Source organism: Phascolarctos cinereus, unplaced genomic scaffold (assembly GCF_003287225.1).
Source record: "Phascolarctos cinereus isolate Bilbo 61053 unplaced genomic scaffold, phaCin_HiC Scaffold_726;HRSCAF=1367, whole genome shotgun sequence".
NCBI classification, from domain to species: Eukaryota; Metazoa; Chordata; class Mammalia; order Diprotodontia; family Phascolarctidae; genus Phascolarctos; species Phascolarctos cinereus.
The window spans coordinates 60171822-60196384 of NW_027556098.1; the positions used below are offsets into that span (position 1 = coordinate 60171822).

At 36.1% G+C, this 24563-nt stretch overlaps 1 protein-coding gene across 11 annotated transcripts in view; it reads left to right on the forward strand.

The window, feature by feature from the left end:
• The window catches only part of CASK (calcium/calmodulin dependent serine protein kinase), a 379925-nt gene that overhangs the window by 322763 nt on the left and 32599 nt on the right, over positions 1 to 24563 (forward strand). For 4 of the 11 annotated variants that reach the window (XM_020967084.2, XM_020967085.2, XM_020967086.2 and 1 more), the window contains 8 exons: positions 2097 to 2285; positions 7964 to 8042; positions 13198 to 13283; positions 14898 to 14966; positions 17581 to 17649; positions 19075 to 19110; positions 21439 to 21635; positions 23954 to 24069. In XM_020967084.2, coding sequence (XP_020822743.1) covers positions 2097 to 2285; positions 7964 to 8042; positions 13198 to 13283; positions 14898 to 14966; positions 17581 to 17649; positions 19075 to 19110; positions 21439 to 21635; positions 23954 to 24069 — 841 coding nt within the window. The remainder of the gene's footprint in view (positions 1 to 2096; positions 2286 to 7963; positions 8043 to 13197; positions 13284 to 14897; positions 14967 to 17580; positions 17650 to 19074; positions 19111 to 21438; positions 21636 to 23953; positions 24070 to 24563) is intronic. The other 7 variants (XM_020967090.2, XM_020967091.2, XM_020967092.2 and 4 more) reach the window with 3 other exon arrangements.

Genomic DNA, 24563 nt, shown 5'->3' on the forward strand with positions numbered 1-24563 from the left:
TCTTGTAGTCATGGATTTCATAGAGAAATCCCAGTCGTATTTAAGGCTTGATACTCTCAGAGTACAAATGTTTGCTGGCTAGGTTAATTCCTGAAGTTTCATTCTACTGATACTTTATATCAGTTAAACTTTTGTAACACATGTTAATAACCTGAGTAAGTGTATTTTCCTTCATCCATTTCTCATTTTGTATCATCAGCAGCTTGTTTGAATATGCTAGTTTGGATCTATTAGTATATACCATGTTGTCTTCTCATCTTTAGCCTTGACCTTTTTTCTAACTAACTCACGATCTGATTAACACTGAAACTGGACTCAAGAATGACTCATTAACAGTTGTTCCTTCAGATTCACTTTTTGTATTGCTGTTCAGGATCTATCCAGTCCTTTTATTTGCTGTGCTCCGTTTTTATTTGTCTCTCCCAGGAGAATGTGTCGAGCTGTGTTTCCATTTAGCTATAACTCACTTAACCTCCTGTTTAGCTTCCTGTTAGTTGTGTGATCCATGGACAGGAATCTCACATTTAGATTACCAAAGGTTAAGTTAATGTTTGCATCTTAAATATTACTTTGATACTTTTTGTCACTTTGTTAATACATAAGCAGGTGATAAAGGGCCACTTTTTATAGTTCTTTTGTTGTATGAATTAGCATGGCCTCTTGGCCAACCCCTCTGGTGAGCAGTTTCTCTGCCGTTTAGTGCTAAGCTGTTTCTCTGGCACAAACATTTTCTGTCACAGAGACTATACTTTGAAAGCCTTTCCAATTTTATAAAATTGACCAGAACTTTTCCTCAGTGAGCACAGGTTTCAAAAACCCAAAGTCAAATCTATACCACAATGAGGCATTAAATAGGATTTCTGTGGATTGTCATTGCTAAATCATCTGTAATCATGAGTTAGATGCAATCATTAAGTAATAGATGTTGATATCATCATTATTAAACACTGTAGCACTGGTAAAGTAGATAGGATGCTGGACTTGTAGTCAGGAAGGTCTGGGTTCAGATTCTCCCTTTCACATTCTGTGACTGAAGTCAACCTCTAAACTTCCGTTTCCTCACGTGTAAAATGAAGGGGGTGGACTATATGTCCTATTAGGCTCCTTCAAATTCTAAATTAATATCCTGTGTTCAGGGCATGCTTGTTACTCTACATATTGTTTTTAAAAAATTTTGAACAAGCCTGTGATTTCATTGGTATGGAGAACTCCCTTCGAGAAAACTTCTTTTACCAATCCAGATGAGCACCTGTTCTGTCACTTAGAGTCGTAGATAGTTGCCCAGTACGCTGAGAGGTTGTGACATTTACAGATTGCCTCAGCATGCCATCCATGCCTTCATTCAAGTCATTGATTATATCTGATCTTGAGTTCACACCTCTAGAAAATTCTCTTAATGTTGACAGCAATATACCTACCTGTTACAAGTATAGGAACAAGAAACACCAACAGGAACAGAGAACCTTAGAGCCAGAAGTCATTCTAGTTCAACTAGTTCCCACTTTCTACCTAAAGAATGAGTCCTCTCTGTAGAATCTATGACAGATGGTCACCTGGCTGGGGCCTGAACACTACCAGTGATGGGGAGCTCACCACTTATCGAGGCAATCTTTCCCTCTATGGGCAGTTCTAATTGTTAGATAGCTCTTCCTTCAAAATAATTTGGCATCATACTTATAAAAGACTTTGAGTTTTCAAATAAACTTACTAGAAGAAAACTTTAAGAAAGTCATGGTTTCTAACCAGTCAGCTTTGAAATGGGATAGTGCAGTGTTCGTATTTTGTTTAGTTTTGTGTTTTAATAATCTGATTTAGCAAAGGGAGATAGAATTTTACCTACTTTGTAATGTGTTTTGGAAGCTCTTAGAATGACACCTGCCATAGAAAATGGGAAGAATGATTTCATGTTTATATTATAGTCTCTCATTGGTATATTGATATACTTCTACTAGATAATGAGTCATGTAAGGACAGAGCCTGTGTCTTAAAATATTTGTAGCTTCTCTACCTACTAATAAAGTGTTCTACATGTAATAAGCACTTAAATATTTGTTGAGGTTGATAATAATCGTAATTTTCTTCATGAATTCACACAGGCCTTACTTCAAACTCATGATGTAGTGGCACATGAAGTTTACAGTGATGAGGCATTGAGGGTTACACCTCCTCCCACCTCTCCATACTTAAACGGAGATTCTCCAGAAAGTGCCAACGGTGACATGGATATGGAGAATGTTACTCGAGTACGGCTGGTACAGTTCCAGAAAAACACAGATGAACCAATGGTATGTAGGGGTGGGTTGTTGCGGGAGGGGGGGCATTGTATGCTCTCCTCAAAAAAAAAAAAACCCAGTGTGCTTCCCAGGACATAGCTGACTGGTCAGTCCATTTGATGACCTAGGATTATCCCTAGCAACCACATTTCGTCACCTCCAAATGAAGATGATGCTGTAGTGTTAAGATGATACATCAAGAAAGAAGAAATGCTTTCCCTTCCTAATCAGCAACTTAATGTCTAATTCTTACTCTTGTTATATAGAGATTTATATGAGAAAAAAGAAGATAAAACAGAAATCTGTGCATCAGTTTCTTTAAAAGCCAAAAAGTAAATTCTGTCTCCCTAAAGCTTTTCTTAAAATCTCTCCAAAAAAAAAAGTCTTTCTGGACCCCACAACTTTTATGAAGATGTTCCTTCACCTTTTTTTTTTCAGTTAACTAGCCTATTTTTTCTTTCTCTACTAAAAAAAAAAAGAAGAAAGAAAAGAGCAAAACCTTTGTAACAAATACGAATAGTCAAACAAAATGGGCAGTTCGGGGGGGGGAATCTTTGCACCTTGAAGGCAAGGACTGTCTTATGCCTTCTTTGTATCTCCAGTGCTTAGCACAGTGCCTGGCACAGAGTAAGCACTTAATAAATATTTACTGACTAATTTAGCAAAAAAACAAGCCAAGAATTTTGAGAACTTAGAAACTTTGTATAATAATACTGTGATATTAAATGCAATTTTTTATGATAGGAAGTGTCTTTTCTGTCCAGGACACTTTGCTGTCCCCCTGAGTTTATTAATCAGTAATCCAGTTTATTAATCAGTCCCAGTACCTTTACCATCCTCCATTCTTTTTCAAGGAGATTTGTACTTGACTTAGTCTTCCTAGCCACCCTGCCTCCTACTTAGGAACTTAATGTACGTGTTGATTTCCCTTCAAACATCTTGGTCCCTCTGTGTATCAGCCTCCCATAACCACTCGTGGTCTCCATTTTCATTCCCATCTTGGCCACACTGAGAAATGGTCATACCTTTGATCTAACTATGACTCATTCTGCCTTCAAGATCCAGAATTTCTGAAATTCTTCCCTCCATACACAAGCTCACATCCTTTAATCTTTTCTGCTTCAGCCTTCTTAAACCTATCCTTCATCCTCACTATCACCTCCAGTCCCACCACCCTCTTTCCCCTGCTCTGGTCTCCTTTCACAGTCTTCAGTCTCTAGTAGAACAATTCAACTGTTATTTTATCAGCTCCCCTTGAATCCTTCCCCCCTTTGTTTTACCCCCGCTTTGCTTTGTTACTGTTTGTGTGCTACTGAACACTCCTACAAAAATCTGCGCATTATCCCCTATTCTTTTCTCCTTTGTTTCAGTCTCTGACGAAGAGATGGGCCTTCTTCTGGCCAAGGCCAAACCCATCACTTGTGCTTATGCTCAAGTTTCCTTCTGCCTTTTCCTGGAGCTCACTCCCGCAATAATTTTCTCTCTTTACCTTATCTTCAGTCTCCCTTTAACCACCAGCTCCTTCTCAGCCACCCACAAACTCGAAGTTTCCAATATCCTTTTTTATCTTTTTTATTATTATTATTATTATTATTATTATTATTTTAGGCAGTTGGGGTTAAGTGACTTGCCCGTGGTCACACAGCTAGTAAGTGTCAAGTGTTTGGTCTGAGGCCAGATTTGAACTCAGGTCTTCCTGACTTCAGGAACAGTGCTCTATCTACTGCACAACCTTGCTGCCCCCTACCATCCTTAAAAATCCCCCACTTGAACCTGTCGTTGCCTCAAATTATTACCATACGTCTTTTCTCTTCCCTCATTCTCTTGCGTCTGGTTTTTGATCCAAACACTCAATGAAACTTCTTTCTCCAAAGTTGCCAGTGATCTCTTAATAATTAAACCCAGTGGCCTTTCTCCAGTCTCATTTTGTTTTATCTCTGCAATTATTTTGCATTGTTGAATATCCCTGTCACAACACCCTCCTCCTTTGGCTTCCAGGATACTGATGTCTCTTGGTTTTTCTCCTGCCTGGCTGACCTTTTTCAGCCTCCTTTGCTAGGTCATTATTCTACTAAGTATGATACATCCTGGGACTTGTTTTTTCCTGTGTACTCTCCCTCTCAGTGATCTTGTTAGCTCCCTTGAGGTCAATTCTGTCTTTTCAGATGTCTCATAGATCTATATCTCCAGCCTTAATTTCTCTCTGAAACTCTAGTCCCACATTACTTCATGCCTACTGGATATCTTTATCTTCACTGGATGTCATTAACTTCAATCTGCATGTCCCACAGGCATCTTAAATTCAACATGTCCAAAACGGAACTCATTGTCTTTCCTCATAAACCTACTACTTCTCATCATAATTTCCCTATTTCTGTCAAGGGCATCCCCATTCTTCCAGTCAGCAAGGTTCACAACTTCAGTGTCATCCTACTCCTTACTCCTATTCACCCCACATGTCTAAGCAAGTAACAGTCCTCAGATCCATCTTTTCTCTTTATTTACACATCCACCACCCTGGTTCAGGCCCTTTTGTCACCTCTCACTTAGACTGTAGGAGCCAGTAGCCTTCTCATTAGTTGCCTGCTACCAGTAGTTCCTCTCTCCATTTTACTCTCCACATAGATGCCAAATTGGTACTTCTGAAACACAGATCTAACTATGTAACTTCATTACTCAGAAATCTTCCAGTGTCACAGATTTAGATCTGGAAGGGACCTTAGAGTTCATCTAATCCAACTCTGATTTTATGGATGAGGAAACTGAGACCCAGATAAATGACCTGATCAAGGTCACCCAGGCAGTCAGTGACAGAGCCTGGTTGCAAACCTAGCTTCTCTATCTCCAAATCCACCTCTTTGGTGAATCCCTTATGCCTCTAGGTTACAATATGAAATGCTCAGCCTAGCATTTGAAGGCCTTCACAGTCTGAATCTTACCTTCCTTTCTAGTCTTCCACTTTATACACTCTTCATTCCAATCAATGGCTTGCTAGCCATTTCCTGTACAAGACATTCCACCTCCTGTCTTCGTGCCTTTGGATAAGGGGTGCCCTGTGCCTGGAATGTACAAATCCCTCGATTTCTGCAGGGCACAGCTCAAGTGCCACATCCTTCAGGAAGTCTTTCCTGAACCTCCTAGTTGTTAGTACTCTCTGGCTTAGTTACTTTCCATAACACTGTATGCTCTGTAATTTATTTGTGTTTGTATGGTACTGCCTCAGTAGAACATAAGCCCTTTGAAGGCAAAGAGTATTTAGCTGTTTTTTTTCTTTGTACCCCAGCTCCTAGCAAAGTACCTTGCACATAACAGGCATTTAACAAATGTTAAATTTAATTTAGAAAGTTTTAAGCAATTCAGATATATGATTTATGGTTAGTTCAATATTATGTTGTGATTACTTCTATAGAAATTCACTTTCAGGTTCTTGGTCAAGACCATAACTTCAACTTTGCCCCTTTCTGTGGAAACATTATAGAGCCTTTTTCATGATATATGAGGACTGCTTGTATTTGAAAACTGAAATGAAATTGTTAATGTGAAATATGGGTAGTTAACTAGCAATATTTTGATGAACTCATTATTCTCATGGGTTACCTGCTATCCTCTAAGGATAACAAATACAACAGCTGGTGAAATCATAGTTATGGAGTTGTAGAAATTAGGAATATGTCTGAGTCATACGTCTGAAAACACTGTCATAGTTATCTGATCTAAATATAACTTTCCCATGAGTTTTTTTATATAACTTATGAACTATAAAATGTTGCATACAATGTTTTTGAATTCTGAGTAGTCATATAATGACATTCTTGCTCCTTTTATAATGTTAATTAACCATTAATCACTCTCATCTTTTTTAATGTTTGGTATTTCAATCTTAATGATAAGAAAAAAAGCAGGAAAAAGTCCTTAAGAATTTGCTTCCTTCAAGCCACAGCGTTTTCTAAGCTATTTGCAATCTCTCATAGGGATGACATTTCCTCACTATAAGTTTTTCCACCTCAGATAAAATGAGCAGGCCCTAAATTGATTTTCTTCATCTTTCAAAGCTAACCGAAGCCACATCCTTTTTCAGTGCCCATTAGATTCTTAAACTCTGTGCTCTGCAGAAAGTTCTAAATATGGAAATATTAAGATTACCAACTTCTGAGATAAGCCAAATTTATGAGATGGCCTCATGTTCCTTTTGGCCAGAGTAGGAAACACAGCATATTCAAGACGTTATTTTAGCAGTAGTAGCTAATGTTTCTTCATGGAAGTATTAGATGCCACTTAATTATATCCTGTTGAAATCCTATCTTGATATTGCTGTTTGTATTAGCAGTAGGAATGCCACTGACCTTTCCTTTTTAACAGTTCTAGAGACAACTATTCAGAATCTCTTTAGGGACTATTTCCTTGATCTCTCTGGGTCTGGTTTCAAATCTGAACATAAAATTAAAAACCTGCCTCCCACCACTTCCCTTCTTCTCTTTCAACCTGAGCAGGGAGCTTGGCTGTGTTTTCAGCTGAGGCATAAACTGTTGAAAGGCCAGGGAAACTGGCTAAGGAATGTGATGAGGGTGGAATTAATTCTCCTTACTTAAGCAGTCACATTTTTCTTTTGCTGATGTCAGTGTGAGCAATTTTTGTTTTAAAGTATAATTCACATTTCCAGTGACATGAATATGAACCCTGTGAATCCTGACCCTGCCATTTTACTCTGCGATCTTAGGAAAGTCAGCCTCTGAATTTCAGCTTTCTCATCTGTCACATGAAGGTGCTGTACCCAGAAAAGTAATAAGATCACTTCTAGCTTAAAATTTATGTTCTTCTGATCATATAACGTGAGCTATAGAAAGCTCCAGAAAACCAAAAGGGTGGCATTTGCTCCAAAAAGCCTTTGTCTTTTCCCCAATCCGGCATCACTCTATTTTGTTGACTTTCACAACACCTATTTTTTTTTCTTGTGTCCTGGAAAGAACACTGGATTTTGAGTCAGGGAAGCTGGTTTGAATCCCAGCTCTCTTACTTGTTTTGTGACATTAAATGAAGTCACTTAACTTCTCTAACTCCAGTCTCTTCATCTACAAAATGGATCATAGGCACAGTGAATCATACCTAAAATGAGACCACAGAGCACCTTGCATATAGTAGTTCAGTAAATGCTAGTTGACTAGACTTGAACATGGAATTGTAGATTTGTTGCTGAAACGAACCTCAGAGATTATCCACACAAGTCCCTTATCTTACAGATAAGGAAACTGAAGGCCTAATAATAATTGAACTACCTAATCACAGGGTTATTGTGAAGAAGCACTTTATAGAACTTAAAGCATTATGTGAAAGTGAGATAGTATTATTATTGTTATTATTATTATTATTAATATATAACCTTTTCTGGCAGGGGGTATTTTTAGGACTATTTTTATGTGTTATGATATTTTTAAGACCTTTGGGTTTTTTATATACTTAGATTAGTGGAATGATTCTTATACTTAAACCATTGATGTTTACAATTGTATAGTAAACAACTGATGTGTACTGTACAATATAGTATAGTATATACTATATAAACATACTATGTAGTAATTATCTGAGTTTTCAATAATGATTTTGTAATTACAACCAATTATTAGCTTAAATGTGTCTTTTCTGTACGGCATTTATTCAAATAATTACTCTATTTGTATTTTATTTTTCAATAGGGAATTACTTTGAAAATGAATGAGCTAAACCATTGCATTGTAGCAAGAATTATGCATGGGGGAATGATTCACAGACAAGGTAATCTTGACACATAAGTTTTTCTTGTCTTAATTTACAACTGTGCGTACCATGTGAAATAAGTGATTTTTAAAGACTAGATCAAATTATCTGCTTTTAGAAAGTTGTTAATTTTGTTTCTTTTAGTAGTTTTTGTTCTAATAAATAATACATTTTAATTTTAATTAACAAAATAATAAATTTTGTTCTGATTGTAGTCTGCCTTGATTTTTACTTCAACATTCTACTTATGCCATAGTTAATGGAAGATCCTTTGTGTCAAATAATGAATGCTCTTTTTGCATCAGCTCTTACTCTCCGACATTTCTGTGCTATGAGTCCTAGTCAGCCTTTGAGAATCACTTGTCCCCTCTATGCCACAGTGATCTGCCGTAGTTGGGTCTTGTAAAGTGACAATATAAGAATTAAAAGGTAGCAGTGATACAAGAGATCTATCCCAAGGCACATTACTATGTACACTTATGCAACACTCAGCATACGTTTATGAAGTACCTAGAGGATGGTAAGGACAATCATTTCAACATTAAGCACCTGCAGGGTGCACAGAGCGTTGTGCTGGGCTTTGTGAGAGGTGCAAAGATTAATAAGATGCGGCACCTGCCTGGGCAGGGGGTGGAGAAGGTGACAATACTAGATGACCTCAAGGTCTCTTCCAGCTCTAAGTCTATCATCCTATGGGCCTTCACATATCTTACAATATAATAGGACGGATCAGACACGTACAGAAATAATAATGTGGAATAATTCTTGATGAAGCAGTAAAGGAGATAAGAAGAGAATTATAGGCTTTTGTTAAGGAACATTTGGTGAACAGAGTAACAAAATAAAAATTGGCCCCCAAAGAAATAGATACTATCTTTATTTTAAATGGTTTCCTTTAGTTTGGGTCATACTGTGGCTTTTATCTCCTCCAGAGTTCTAAGCTATTGTTAATGTAGGGGCAATATTATACTTTGTAGAAAAACACAAAAATCACAGGTCAAGACACAATTCTACAAAAGGAGAATTTCCTCCAGTCCTAGAACTTACCTCTTTGCAATATATCCAAGAAAAGAAAAAAAAAAAGACCACAGACTGATAGAGGGAAAATAGGAGGCGAGACCAGTGAATTATGTACTGTGGACCTTCTTTCTTCTGTGTGTTCATTCAGTCCCATCAAAGATCACTGAACAAATAGTATCTATTTTTTTGAAGTATGAGACAGTATTGTGTTATAGTTGTTCAGTTGTGTCTGACTCTATGACCGATTTTGGAGTTTTCTTGGAAAAGATACTAGAGTGGTCTGCCATTTCCTTTTCCAGCTCATTTTACAGATGAGGAATTAAGGCAAACTGAGTTAAGTGACATGCCCAGGTCACACAGCTAGTAAGTGTCTGAGGCTGGATTTGAACTCAAGGAAGATGACTCTTCCTGACTCCAGGTCCAGCACTCTATCCACTGCACCACCTTGTTGTCCTCATAGAAGAGAGTACAAAAAAACCAAATGGATTTTCCTTCCCCCTGTTTCCAGCCCACAAGGAAAGAGGACATCAAACCATTTAATTTTCCTGTGAGGTTTTTGGAGAAAAGAAAGTGTGTCCTCTTTACTTCAGCTATATAATGAGAGCTTTCCAGTCATACTTAAGTCTTACATGTAGAAGAGGCCAGTTATATCCCCTTTTTTCTGATACAGCTCTAAATATCCCCTTATTAACATATGATACTGTACATGCCAGTTATTTTCAATGAATAAATCAATGAAATGCTTGGCAGACTGTTATTCAATTCTTTATTTTGTGATAGATTTATAAACCCATTTCTATCCATTCTTACTAGAACTTCTTATTCTAGTATTAGTATTCAGTAGCAACCCTGGAGTATTCTCACTTACATTCAGCTTGTTATAAAAGTTTTGAGGGCAAGCCTTTGGGAATTTTAAATTCCTATAATTTTTTTCATGTTAGCATAAAGACTCATTTTTGAAAATCTGGAGATGAGTAAGTTAAAATAAAACTTTAAGCAATTACAGGTCCAGTAAAAACACTCTTGAGTAAGGTGTCATTATCTTTGAAATTTTGAAAATTTTTCTATGTGATAACACTACTTTAAGACCTGTTTGACTCTGTTGTAATCAGAACAACCCCAAGAGACAAATTTTACATAGTATTCTGAACCTGACACAAAACTTTTCAACTCAAAGTATGAGGTCATTTTTCCCAGTGCCCTTTTTTAAGTCTCTCCCTAAGTTAATTTTGGCATCTAATCTCACTTTTATATTATGTAGGAAACTCTATGAACTAATTGGCTGAATTTTAGTCAGTTATTTTTTTTAAAAGAAAAAGATGGTTTAACACTAGTATTTCTACTCTATGTTCCCTGAAGGGAATCCATGTAAGAGGTGAAAATAGATGTTTTTCATAATATGATCCTTTCTCAGCAGCAACATTCATTGGTATATAATAGTTTTTTGCCAAAGAGATTCCAGAAAGACACTGGAAAACCTGCTTAATTTTAGTAGCATCAGGCTGTAGAAGACTCATCAGCACTCCAGTGATCTAACACTTTTTTTAGATCAGAATTCTAGTTGCCATTCAGTCAACAAATATTTAATAAGTCTCTCCAATGGCCCAGGCACTGTGCTAGGCACTGGAGATACAAAGACAGAAGTAAAATAGTGTCTGCCCTCAGAAAACTTACATTTTATCAAGGTAACAACACTTCTGTGTGTAGAGGAGGTGGCCTTTTCAGTAAGGGCCACCTTATCCTGTGAGATGCAGGGGCAAAAGAAGAGAGTATTAGAAGGCATCTAGGTGATGGAAGATGAGGAAGAAGGAAGAAAAGGGACCTCTTGGTTAATGAACTCAATATGAGGCAGGGTTGAGAGGAGAGGAAATATTGGGAGTTTTGGAGGGATGAAAAGGTTTGGAAAAGATGGTGTGGTGAGTGGGATGATGTTAATTAGGAAGATACAAGGATAAGATTATGTAACATAAATCTATAGTAGACCTAGTTGGTCCAGTTTCATGATTTTTCTCTAGCTTTGTTCAGCAGCATGTGAATTGTAGCCAAGACAACAGATGGTGGGAGTAATCCAAGGCTAAGGCAAGATCAGTAATAGGATACGGGGGCAAAGGACTCTAGAGAAAAGGACAGTATGGGGTCAAATTGGTTCACCAAGGGATCAAGATAGGGAAAGGAGAAGAGTGTAGTCAGTGTTCTCCAATGGTGGTGGCCTAGGAAAGAATGGAGGGGATGAAGAATTGGAGATTGCAGTGAGGATGAAGAATCAGGTTTGAGGTTGGAAGGCAGAGGAAAAGGTAGAATGACAAGATATTGTGATTAAATAAAGGAATTTCAGAGTTCATGAATATGGAAGTGGAACACTTTGTAAGTAAAGGCTAGACCCAGAGTATGACCACCCCTGTGTAGCTTAGTTGGGCTGGAGGAGTAGGTCATGGGAAATCAGTATGTTGAGAAAGTCAGGGTAGGGGAGTGTTAGTATGTATATTGGAAGTCCCCTGGCATGATGATAGGAGTTTGGGAGGAGAGAATTGCTCTAATCAAGGTATTGAATTCATTGAGAAAGGAAGGAGAATATACTAGAGGCTGGTAGACAACAGCTACCAGAATTTTGATTAGATGGTAGATAAGGATTGAGAATTTTCCAAGGAAGAAAGATTATTGAGTGATAGTGGTAGAGGGAGATCCTGAAAGTGACAGTGCAGAGCAAAGAGTATTCCAACTTATCCACCACAACAAGTTGGTCGGAATGTGAGTAAAAGTACAACCAACTGGAAAGAGTGGCTGTGGAAACAGTTGTCATGATTAGGGAGCCAGGTTTCAGTGCATGTAAGAAGATGGGATGAGAAAGGAAGATTTAAGATGAAAGCTAGTTTATTACCTCTAGAACAAGAGAGCACAATGAAGAGGTGGATCGATTTTGAGTGAGGAGTTGGTGGGAGAGGTTGAGAAGGATGGAAATTAAAGAGTCATCAGTAAGTGATGGAGAATGGAGTTTGAATAGTGGCGGTAAGGAATTCAGAATCATTGGGATAAGACGTTGATAAGTGATATAATAGAATGAAGGTTTTGAAGTGGCATCTGGGAGCAAGGATTTGGCTGACTTGAAGCCCATTGTGGGGTTGGTTAGTGGTAATGGAAAGTATTAACAGGTGAGAAGAAGTAGCCAGCTCTGAACAAAAGTGGCAAGGGAGGAGGTATCTTCTAAAGAAAGCAAGATTTCCATGAGAAAATGAGAAAAGTATGATTTTTAAAAATAGAGCTGTAGGACGAATGGTAATTTATTAATGATAGGATCAGAGGTTCCAGGAGAATAGGACTTGGGGAGGGATGGGGACAGGGACTGGGGAGGGCTGGGATATTACTCGGTAGAGATGAGAATGTAAGTGAAAAGGGTAGCATGGGAGATGCCTTTTGAGCTCCACGGATAGATTAATTACCTAATTAAGCATGTACTGTGTACAAAGTACTGTACTAAGTGTTAGGGATACAAATAAGAAAAGTAAGCCAGTCTCACTTTCTAATTTCGGAGACAATATATATGGAAGGTTTCACCTGCAAAGCAGTTGGAAAGATCAGTGATTCTTAGCATACAGAGGCAAAGCAGATGGTGATGCCTCTTCTGTAATGTCATTATCATGTCACCAGATTATTTGATTAAACAGAATACTTAATGCTAAATGACAGAATTGACTAAACTTTGGTTTGCTTTCAAAAATCCATAAATAGGTATTTCTTGCCTTAATATTTTCTACATCTAATTTCTTTAACTGATTCTGTTATTTCATTGACATAGGTAACTCCCATTGAGAAAATTCCATCTACTAATGCAAATCAACACTACTCTGCAACCTGTAGTTTTAAACTCAGTTGCCCGGGGTGACACAAGTTAGCCAATGATTTATCCAAAGTCACCCGGCCAGTATGTGTCAGAGGCCCAATTTGAGCTTATGTCTCCTTGACTCCAGTACTAGCTAGCTACTTTTGTCACACTACCTCTCATTTTTGCTAGAGACAAATTTGAATCTTTTTCTAAAATACTTTCTTTGATATTTTAATGTTTTCATTTCCTTTATTTGATTTAAATCAAATTTTTATTATGAAGGTATGCCATTTTGTCTTAATCAAAATAAGTACTTTTTTTTTAACTCCTTAGGTACACTTCATGTAGGTGATGAAATCCGAGAAATAAATGGTATCAGTGTAGCAAACCAAACAGTGGAACAGCTGCAAAAAATGCTTGTAAGTAAATAATTTATCTGTTCTGAGTTTGGGGGCAGGGAGTTGGGAAGATTACTTTCAAGTTCACATAATTACATATTTTCTTTTTACCTACAAAGTATCTCTAGTAGCTTTATTAATGTGGACTTTAATTTTCATATCAACAGATATTTGATACATGGTTCTCATCTAATGGAACTTAGAAACATTTATTCTTCCTGAACATTTTTGTCTTTAATACTCCCTCTGCATCCTTGTTTCACCGAACAGGAATACAAAGACCACTTTGCCAATATGTTGTACTTGTAAATTATTTACTGTACTCCATTTTCCTGCCTTAAACATTACAGAAAATCTTCTTTATGATTATCTAGATTGATGATTATGGCTTGCTTGTTCACACAGAGGCCAGTCAAGTAGAATACCCCACCACCTCATGCCTGAACTATTAGAGTAACTTTTTTGTTGGTCTCCAGTCTATCCTCTACCTAGCTGCCAAAATGATCTTTCTAAAGCACAAGTCTGACTATGTCCTCCCCTACTCAGCAAAATCGAATGTCTCTCTACTATTGCCTGGATCAAATACAAAATCCTCTATTTAGCATTTAAAGCCCTTCACCACCCAGCCCCTTCCTACCTTTCCAGTCTTTTTATACTCTAGTCCCCTCTCCACCTCTACCACTATCATCCCTCCCGCCTAGTCTCTTTCCTCTGAGGTTACCTTCACTTTGCCCTGTATATATCTTATGTATATAATTATGACATGCTGTCTTCTGATGTTGGCTTCTTAAGTGCAGGAAATGTTTTTAACTTTTTTTTTTGTATCCCTCCTGCTTAGCACAGTGCCTGGCACATAGTAAATGTTTAATAAATGCTTGTTGACTAACTGTGAATGCATATTGGTTATAGTCAGCTGAATCACAGCAAGAAGTTTGATTACTCTGTGAGGCTGGGGGTAAGGTAAACTTCATTTTTAGCCATCCATTCTCAAAGTTTATGAGAAAGAAAGAGAAACTGGTTCCCAGATCAGTTTCTTTAAAAACAATCACTTGGCCTTATCTTTCTAACTCTTCTTAAAATCATGTGCCATCTCTTCCCCACTCCACCCTTCAACCCACTTCATGATGGCCTTCTTTCACTTGATTCGTTATTGTAGGAATGTCAGGAATATTCAAAGAGTGAGCTAAAAGTGTTATACAGGGCATTGTGTAATTTTATGTGATTAGTTCCCATATGACCATTTTATTTCTGCTTTTATAAAGTTTTAATGCTAAAAAGTTTCTGTAGCTGTTCAGATCTGGCATTTGGATCTTTTCTATAAAATTAGTTAAGAATGTAACCTCCTATCATGTCACTGTTTCCCTAATTTTACTTAGATCATTTGAGGGCCTTTTCCAAGAAACTAATGGACTAAATTTGAGAACTCTGTCTCTCTCTCTTTACCAGCTCTTGTTAACATAAAAACCCGTTTTTATGTTCATAGAATTTTTCACCAGTTCATTTTTTGTTATAGAATGCAACTGTAATCTATGGTGAGGCCTTCATTGATTATCTTACAGATGTAAAGTATTTCTTAGGATGGTTGTTTTCCTGCAACATTTATATGTAAAGAAAAAAACACCCTTTATTTTCCAGAGGGAAATGCGGGGGAGTATTACCTTCAAGATTGTGCCAAGTTACCGCACTCAATCTTCATCCTGTGAGGTAATGAACCTAATGAACCATTCCCATTTCTTCTCAGTCCTATAGCTAACTGCCTGCTGATGGCTGAATGTTATTGCTTTCTGGAAAATTGTTTCTGCCTGTGCTGTTAGATCACGCACACCAATTTTACAACAAAGATAACGGAACAGAGGCGTGGGTCCCACCCACCTACTCAGTGCAAGCTCCATATGGATTTCGTCAGCACCTTGACTAATGCTTTGCAACCTAAAACCTAAACTAAAGGGAGAGAGTCATTATGTAATAATTTGGTGCTTATAGAAGAAAAGACAGGTTCTCAGAGAAAGAAATAAGCTCATAATTGCAGTAATATTTCCAGGAAGAACTTTCCACTTCCTTGTTAAGTGATCGTAAATAATTCTTCTTTCCAAGAACATGAGAAGTGATGTCATAATGTAAAGAGTTGACTTGAGATCCTATTTCAGTTTCAGGAGTTTTATTCAAATAATTGTGATGATTAATTCTCATTGAATAATTTTCATATGTAATACTAAATTGATGACTTAAAACTACTAAAAGAAGATAGATACATGTAGACCTTTTGTGGACTTGTTAAAAGTTTTGTAATGCTTATGAAAAATTCAAGTTGCTGGGGCAGCTAGGTGGCACAGTGGATAAAGCTCTGGCCTTGGAGTCAGGAGGACCTGATTTCAAATCTGGCCTCAGACACATGACACTTACTAGCAGTGTGACCCTGAGCAAGTCACTTAACCCTGATTGCCTCACTAAAAAAAAAAAATTAAATTTGCTAAAGTAATTCCCATGTATAATGTTAATCTAGTTTTAGTCTAGTTATTGAATAAAATGAAAAGCTTGGCTTTTAGACAGGATGTTTTTCATATTTAGGAATACAGTTGACATAAATTATGTAAATGGTACCAGTCTTTCCATATTACACATTCATTTAGTTTGACTAATACCCCTTCATACTGAAATTATTTTTAAAAAATTGTAAATATATATATATATATATATATATATATATATGTACATTGGTATAAAGCATGCATTCATGAACTTAATTTTTAAATGGTCAACTTATTGGAGGTTCTTTGGAAAACTGAATTTGTACATGGGAATTTGAGAGAATAATGTGTTATTTCTGCCCTTTTCTATTAAATTCTATAAGTTACAGAAGAAAAAAGTCAAAGGACTTAATATTTTACTCCAGTGTATCTAGAAGGAATTGTATATAGAGTGTATCTTTTTCCTATAGATTTTAGTAAGCCATAAGCACATTTATTAAGAGCAGATCTAGTATAGGTTCTACCATATTAGGTCTTAAGCTCCTTATGGTGGCTGCTCTTGGAACTTCAATTAAGGGTATATTCCCAAAGATTAAAAACAAAGCCAGGATTCTGTATAAAACTTGATGCTCAGAATAAAACGATATGGGTGGGTGAGAAAGGGTGAAAAATATAAGTAATTTTAAATATTCTAGAAAAGCTAAAGTGTTTGTGAAAAGATACTTTTAGTTGGTACCATAATATGATCAAAGTTTGGGGGTTTTATTCCATCATCACTGAAATGCAACAGTACGTGTCATAAGTTTAAATTCTGGACCTCTAAGGAAAAAAGGCTTCTTACTTAAAGATCCATTCCTTTTGGTACTCAGCCTCTCTCCCCTGCCACACCTCCACTTTTCCTCTCCCTAAATATACTAACACATAATTTTGTAGTGTATATGTCTGTCTAGAGATTCCATAGAAGGTGACAAATTATCTTTGAAATATTTTCAGATATGAAATATACTAACTTTTCATTGCCGAGAGCATTAAAGAAAACTGGTAACAAAACCAGATTTATTTAATGAGCTTTTTCTCCACTTCCTTTGTTCTCTTCTATTTCATTTGTTGTTCAAGAAAACCAGTGTCTGTAAAATGAGCTGGAAAGGGCCTGAGAATAATTCTGAGTGTGATAACTTTGACTGTAAGTGTGATCAGTAGGGCAAAGTAGTATTGGTATAGGTGAATCTTACTTCTGGGAACTTTAGGAACAGGTGAACATTTTAATAGAACTGGAAATATTAATCATCTGCTAATTTTTAAAGAGTGCTCCTACTTCTTTTACTCTTATTTACCCAAAAATTAACATCATGTTTGAGGGAGATTCTGAGCAAGTTGAACTATTGCTAGTATTTTTCAAGTTCAGAACATTTTCAGGAGTTAGTATGCTTGACACTGAAGGATCTCAAAATTTAGAAATACTCATGCAAAGTCATTCTTAATGCATTAGCTCGTCATATTTAACATCCTTAGCCCAACAGTTATACAGTTGGGTTTGTTTTCCAGTTGTGCTTCTTTGGATTTTAATCTCCATCACTTTCCTGGGTATCTGTTAAGGAGATCCAATGTTACAGAGCGTTGAAGTATAAAACGAGTGGGTTAATGAATGGGGTCTTCATTTACTTGAAAAATTTGTAATCTTCATTTTTGCAACATCAGTCTATGCGTCTATGAAATTGTGCAAATCTATGTGGAAATGCTGTAGATAAAACCTCCCAAAAATCATTGTCAGGTTGTGGTTATAACTGTTCATGTAAATATCTGTGCTCCTGTGATAGTGTTGTGTTAATGAACCTTGTGTCTTATTTCAGAGAGATTCCCCCTCTACCTCCAGACAGTCCCCAGCTAATGGTCATAGCAGCACCAACAATTCTGTTTCGGTAAGACCTCTAGTTACACACAGCAAAAGTGTGAACGTTTTGTTGGTGCTCACCTGCTCACTGTTCTAGTCATATGTGTTCAGTGGGAATATTGTCCTTCTGCTAATGTACAAGGGCCACAACTCCAACATGGTTTTCTCCTGGAAAAATGTTTCATTATTTTCTTCTCTCTTTAAAAAAAAAAAAAGATTCTGTAATGAGCTAAATTCAAAGAACTATAATTCACCCAGTTGTAGGCATTCCAAAAATGTTCTCAGCTTACCCCCGGTATTATTTTTCTGAAACCTAAGCAAAGGCTTTTTCATTTTTTCAGTTTTTTTCTTTTAAACAAGATTTTAAAAAGAAAAGTACATTGCAGAGCAGACATTTTTGGGTGTTCTCATATTTTGAAGTTTTATGCTTTGAAAGATAATTCACAATGTGTAATAGTTTCCGCTATCTAAGTTTACGAATTGGTGTGTCCTCTGCTGCTGTGATACGTGCACAATTTTTGTGAACTATGAGCCTTGCCTGGATATGAAAAGCAAAAGGAGTTGGCTTCAGACTGCACTATAAGCCAAGCTATCATCACATCTTTAACACAAAGTACTTTATATTCCATGTGAACTTGGGGAACAGAGATACTGTACATTTTAGTATTTCTTTAAAAAAAGAAAAAGGCTGTCATAAAATTTTGAATGGTTTTTATTAAGTACTTTAAGGTACATAGTAATTTTAGGTAGCAACACATACCTTATGTAATAGTATTGTTGCTACCACTTATCTAGTTCTGAATACTTAGCACTTCAGGAATGCAGTTTAAATGTCCTCAGATATGTCAATAGCTGTATGAAATTTGCAAATAAAATGTAAAATGACAGTTTAGGAGTAATCTCAGTTGCATGGTGCTCATATTAAGGCATTGTGAAAAAAGAGAATTTTGGAAGATAGATAATTAAAATTTTGTCAACTTTTTTTGAACTTTCAAAATAGATATAGGCTGTGCAATAATTTATGACACATCTAATATTTAACACCTTTCAGATTATAAAATCAGTGTAATGAATTTTCTTAAACTCCAATAGATTACCATTTCTGAGTTGAAAAGGGCAATAATCTTTTCTTTTATTTCTTTTTTTTTTTAATTTTTATTTAAAGGGGGGAGGTGGAATTTCAGTTGCAGGTGCTTTTGTGTTGAAGATTGTGAATTTTTCCTAAAAGCACATTTTCTGTCTGCTTAAACTTACCTGCTTTCTTCAAGCTTGCTGCTAAATGGCCTGGGTTTTATTTCTTCATTAAATAAAGTGTTTCTGAGAAATACTTCATATTTAAAATATAAATCTAGCTTGTGTTTTACCATTTTATAACTAACAGAACACACAAATTGCCTTGTGCTCTTGAAAAGTAAAATGAAAAATTTTCACCTGGGTTGGCTTTATTCTACAGGACTTGCCATCAACTACCCAACCAAAAGGACGACAGGTGAATAGACATCCTCTGTAGAAACTTTTCTAAACTTAGTTGCTAATAGCCAGTCCCTTCTTATTCTTTTCCATCCCATATCCTTTGCATATTGGTCTATAACATTGAAGCTTTAAAAGCTGGTGTCATTTCATTTTAACACATTATACATGACTAATTCTTTACATGAGTTTTTTTACGTACATGTATGTAACTGTGATCGTTATTGTAATTTCAACCTGACATTTGGTATTTCTGATTAAGAATTCAGCCTTGTATATTGATTTTTGAGGTAGAAATGAAACTAAATGCTTTGTTTAAAGCTAGGGGTAAGTAGTGTATAATACTGAAAGCACTAAGTGGAGGAAGTTGTTAAAGCATTCATTGATTGAAACCTGAAAGTTGTTTTCTTAGGTTTAAAAGAGGGTTTTAAAAGCCCTTTGGAAATAGAAAGTAAAATCAAGAATTCAGACATCCTAGCTTCTGTTCTAGGCCAGAGTCAGCAGGGCAAAGATTCAAAATTGTCTTCCTTAACAGTTTTACAATCATGACAAATGCCCAAAATATGCTGTTCCTAGTGCTTACCACCAGGAAAACCATTCTCCAATTGCCAGTACTTAAAGGAACACAGGGTTTTAAGTATAGATATGGAGTGGCTATTTTTAGAGGCTGAACTTCTGAGAAGCAAACTTTTAAAATCACGAAATAGTCAGATTGGTTTTACAGTGACTAACCATTAACATTTTGGTGTCGTTACCCAAGTTACAGCTTTGATGGATTTTCATTTGAGATTTAATAATAAATAATGGAATTATACAAATGTTTCACATGAATTGAAAACTGACATTTCACCCATGGCATAATCATGTAAATATTTTATCTTAAAGACTTCATCTTCTTAACAAAATGCTCTGAAATTGACCCCTTAGTAAAGTATCCTGAAACAGAAATTTTATCAATACTCAACTCCCAGAATTTATTTTTCTAATTAATTCCTTTTCTAAGTAGTGTGTTACCTAACTTGAAGTACTTGCATTTTAACATCCCTAGGGAAAAGTTGTCATTGCACATCATACGCCAACCATATTAACAATGGTTAGGGCAGCTAGGTGTCACAGTGAATAAAGCACTGAGCCTGGAGTCAGGAAGACTCATCTTCCTGAGTTCAAAACTAGCCTCAGACACAATTACTAACTGTGTGACCCTAGGCAAGTCACTTAACCCTGTTTCCTTCAGTTCCTCAGATATCTGTGAAATGAGCTGAGGAAGAAAATGGCAAACCACTCTAATATCGTTGCCAAGATGGGGTCATGAAGAGTTGGACACGACTAAATAACAACAAAAATTCCTTATACATTTTTCTGTTTCTAAAATGCTGCCCATGTATGTTGTCTACTTGATTTAACAATGTTCACTAGATAAACCCACCCCGTGATCCCCTTAGAAGTAATACAATGCAACACCTTCTTTTTACAGATAATGAAATCAAGGCTCAAGGAGGGTAAATGACTTATCCAAGGTGATTAGTTGCAGATTCAGGATCCAGAATTAGAATTAGCACTCCATGTCAGTCCCATTTTCCACAGTATCGTGCTACCTTCCATAGTTTCTCCCTGCATCAGAAACTCAGCTCTCAAGCGGTGTAGCCGAAGGGATGCTTTTAGGGGCTGAATGGGAACATCAAAAAAAGAGATAACTAAGAACAATCTGTCTACCCACCAAAAAAGCAAAGGAACTGCACCTTGAATTGTATTTATGTTTAACTTTAGTATTTGGAGACACTTCCAGTTCTGATGTGGTTATAGCCTACAATTCCTGCTACTGTGTAGAATGAGTTGAACGTCAGAGCGTAAGGGTAAAGTGAATATTTCTAAGGAGTGTTATCATTTGCTTTAATATTAGTATCGTTAAAATATATTTAGGCTTAAAAATGGCAGGTTTAATGGTAAACATTAAAAATCCATCTAAGCATTTAAAAACTTTTCCCCATAATTTGACTTATTCTGTTAAGGTAATGCATAAATCAAATTTTCAATAAAAGAAAGCTTTCATTAACCCTGAAGAGTTAAATGCTTAGAAAGCATATTAGCAGCATTAAACTGAAAAAATTTATATTTGCAAGTTTTAAAACCTTTAGGTATTAAAGATAATGTAATAAGGGTAAACAGGTCCTGATCATCCATATTACAATAGTGTCATTTAATTTCTGGCTTTAGATGTTTTCTGTTCTTCATTTTCATCTGTCATTTTTGCTTTCATCTTTTAGTTTTTGTTTGTTTTTTTTAAGTGTTATGTGGTTGCTAGAAGAATATGCTACGGCACCCTTTCTTACAAATTCTTCTTTTGTAGATCTATGTAAGAGCACAATTTGAATATGACCCAGCGAAGGATGACCTCATCCCCTGCAAGGAAGCTGGTATCCGATTTAGAGTCGGTGACATAATTCAGATTATTAGTAAGGATGACCACAATTGGTGGCAGGGTAAACTGGAGAACTCCAAAAACGGTACCGCAGGTCTCATTCCTTCTCCTGAACTTCAAGAATGGTATGCTTTTGTTTTCTGTTCCAAGAAAGTCTTTTGTTTCACTTTTGGCCCCATTTATAAATTTAATTTTTCATATAACATGTTTGGTTATATGTACTTTTGCCTCACTGGCCAAAAAAGTCTCAGGTTAGGAATTTAAGGAATCCAGATCTGCAGCATCATATCAGTCTCTTACAGATGAATTGGAGAATTTATCATTTTTATGACTGTCTTAAAATTTTTTGACCACTTATTATGGACCCTTAAATTATACACTGCTTCCCCTTCCTGTTCCCCCTCATTAAAAACTGCATATTCATTGAGTTTAGGTCATTCAAAATGTTTAGGCTTAAAATATATTTTGCATTCGGGATAATCAAAATTATTTTCTTTGTGCTTATCAGTTTTCTCAAAAATGTATTTTGTATTGAAAAGTGTTAAAATTATAGACGGTAAAGAACTGGATAAACAAAGTGAATTTTTAGTTTTTATGTATTCTGAACCTTTGCAGAAAGAAGGCTGACAGTGTATGATGCAGACTGCACATACAGTCTGTTATTACCATTGTTCTCTGCTTATGTAGTACATATTACCTAGCTAATGTGTCTTTGGAAAATACTACTAGCTTTACTTGCATTTGTCCTGCTGTACTCATTCAATAAGTTGCAAATAAAGAGATAATTTAGTGTTTCTCAGTTTCAGTGTCCTAAAAAAATTTCAAACCTCTTAGGACTTGCTTAGGAGAATTGTATGGCCATGGTTAAGCTGTTGCAAAGAGGTCTGTCCCTAACTCTTTAATCATCTCCAGCTCTTCTTGCTCCAAGTCTGTTCACAGATCTGGAGAGTACTCAGTCATTTTTTGATGAGTTGGTTCATTTGATGATATGTAGTTCCCAGATAATTAAACAACTCTTCACTTTCTCTGTAATGTGAATCTCCCCTTAAAGACTTTTCATAGTCAAACATAGTGGCATTTTTAGCAGCTGCACTTGCAAGAATATAAATGAAATCATGAACATGGTATCTAGAAACATGGTTTCTAATTACGAGTGTTAGTCATATTACCGCTACCCATATTCATGAAGTTTTTCAAAAACATCATATTATAAGCACAATATTAAAGCATTCTGAAACTCCAAACATTTTTCTGCCAATCAGATCATTCACCTAAACAATGTTATAGCTGTTTTTAAGAGGCCTGATAACTATTTTCATTAATGATAATAGTTTACAGTTGCATTAAATCTTTTTTTCCTAAAGCCTTAGACAAAACCTCTTTGGACACTGCTAACATGTCTGCTTTTGAGGTAGAGTTTAAAGAATAATTAAGGAAGAAGGAAGAACAGTTTTTGACAATGACACTAAGTAAAAAAAAAAACACTTCGCCACTGGAAGTTCTATTAGAGCATAAATGTTATACATTTTGTACAATAAAACCTTGGGGGGTGGTATATTATAGAGAAGATTCATGTATGAGTATTCTTATTTTCAATACAAATGGACTGTAAAAATTACTAATTATATAATGAGCATAACTATAACCTGCTGAGCCAGAATTCAGTTTCCCTGTTAAGACCAAGTGACCGTGGGCCGTAATTGTTGTTTTTAAGTATGTCCTTGTGTATGTTTTTCTTTCAAAGGATCCCATTTTATAAAGGCATCCCATGTTAAAAGATAGTCTAAACTCAAACCATACAGTACTTTGGAAACGTGGAGGTGTGAACCAATTTCTTCTGGGATCTAAATCTGATTTTTGAAAGGACTCAAGAACTGAAAACTTGCATGAGCCATATTCTAGTAATAACTTATAGGACCCTGCATGGATGATGGCACTATAAGGTTTGCCCAGTCCTTCAATTAAATATGTAATACTTCAGGTTTTGCTGAAATGCAGTTGGTCCCACAAATTTAATATGTGGAAAAAATATTAATGCCTACTAGAATGTCTATATGTAGGCATCAACCACATGTTAACCTGCCAAAAACTCTAAACAGAATAGTCAATTGACAGTTATCCACTTCATGGGTAAGTTACAGAAAATCTTTATTCCAAATCATGTGTGATTCCTCATGTTAAAATACCTACTTTGTGCCTTCTCTTCCAAAAGAAATTCACGCTTGTTTTAATATTAGCCTAAGCTGAAAACATATTTAGGAAACTTCCATAGAATACATCTTATGCCTTCTAAATTATTTTGGAGTTATTTAAACTATAGGTAAGATAATTTAATTGTATGACTAAATGATTTTTTGTTTTTATTTTATTTTACACAGAAAATACATACCAGCATATCATATACCCCTTAAATAATGTCTTTTTCTTTCTCTTTCTGTGCCAGGAGAGTAGCTTGTATTGCCATGGAGAAGACCAAACAGGAGCAGCAAGCTAGCTGTACTTGGTTTGGAAAGAAGAAGAAACAATACAAAGACAAATATTTAGCAAAGCACAACGCAGGTAGGAAAGAATGTAGCTATCACTAAACTTGTGTCAAATGTCACTTTATCCAGATTAAATACAATTTTTAAATCCCCGCCCAGATAACTAAAATGCCTTATGTTGGATGTTAAGCCATTTTTCAGAAAACTTTGTGTCCACTTATATTTTCCAGTTACGTGGAAAAGTCACATTTATCTTCACTGAACAACAAAAATACCACTTTGTGTAAGGGGGTGTCACAGCAATTAGTCACATTTCTTTGTGAATATTAGTGAAACTGTACCACAGCCAGATAAGTGGAGTAGCCTGAATACTTCCTTTCAGATTAACCCTCTTCCTGGAAATATTCCCTCCAATGAAGCCATTCTTTCAGATTCCCAGCCCCTGGCTCTTCTGTCATTCTTGTCCTTTGATTTTGTTGAAGTACTTACTGTATATGAGAGAAAGTGAGATCCACAGTGTTCAGTCCTATACCCCAGAAAGTTTGGTTTCCATTTTGAAAGAGGATTGAG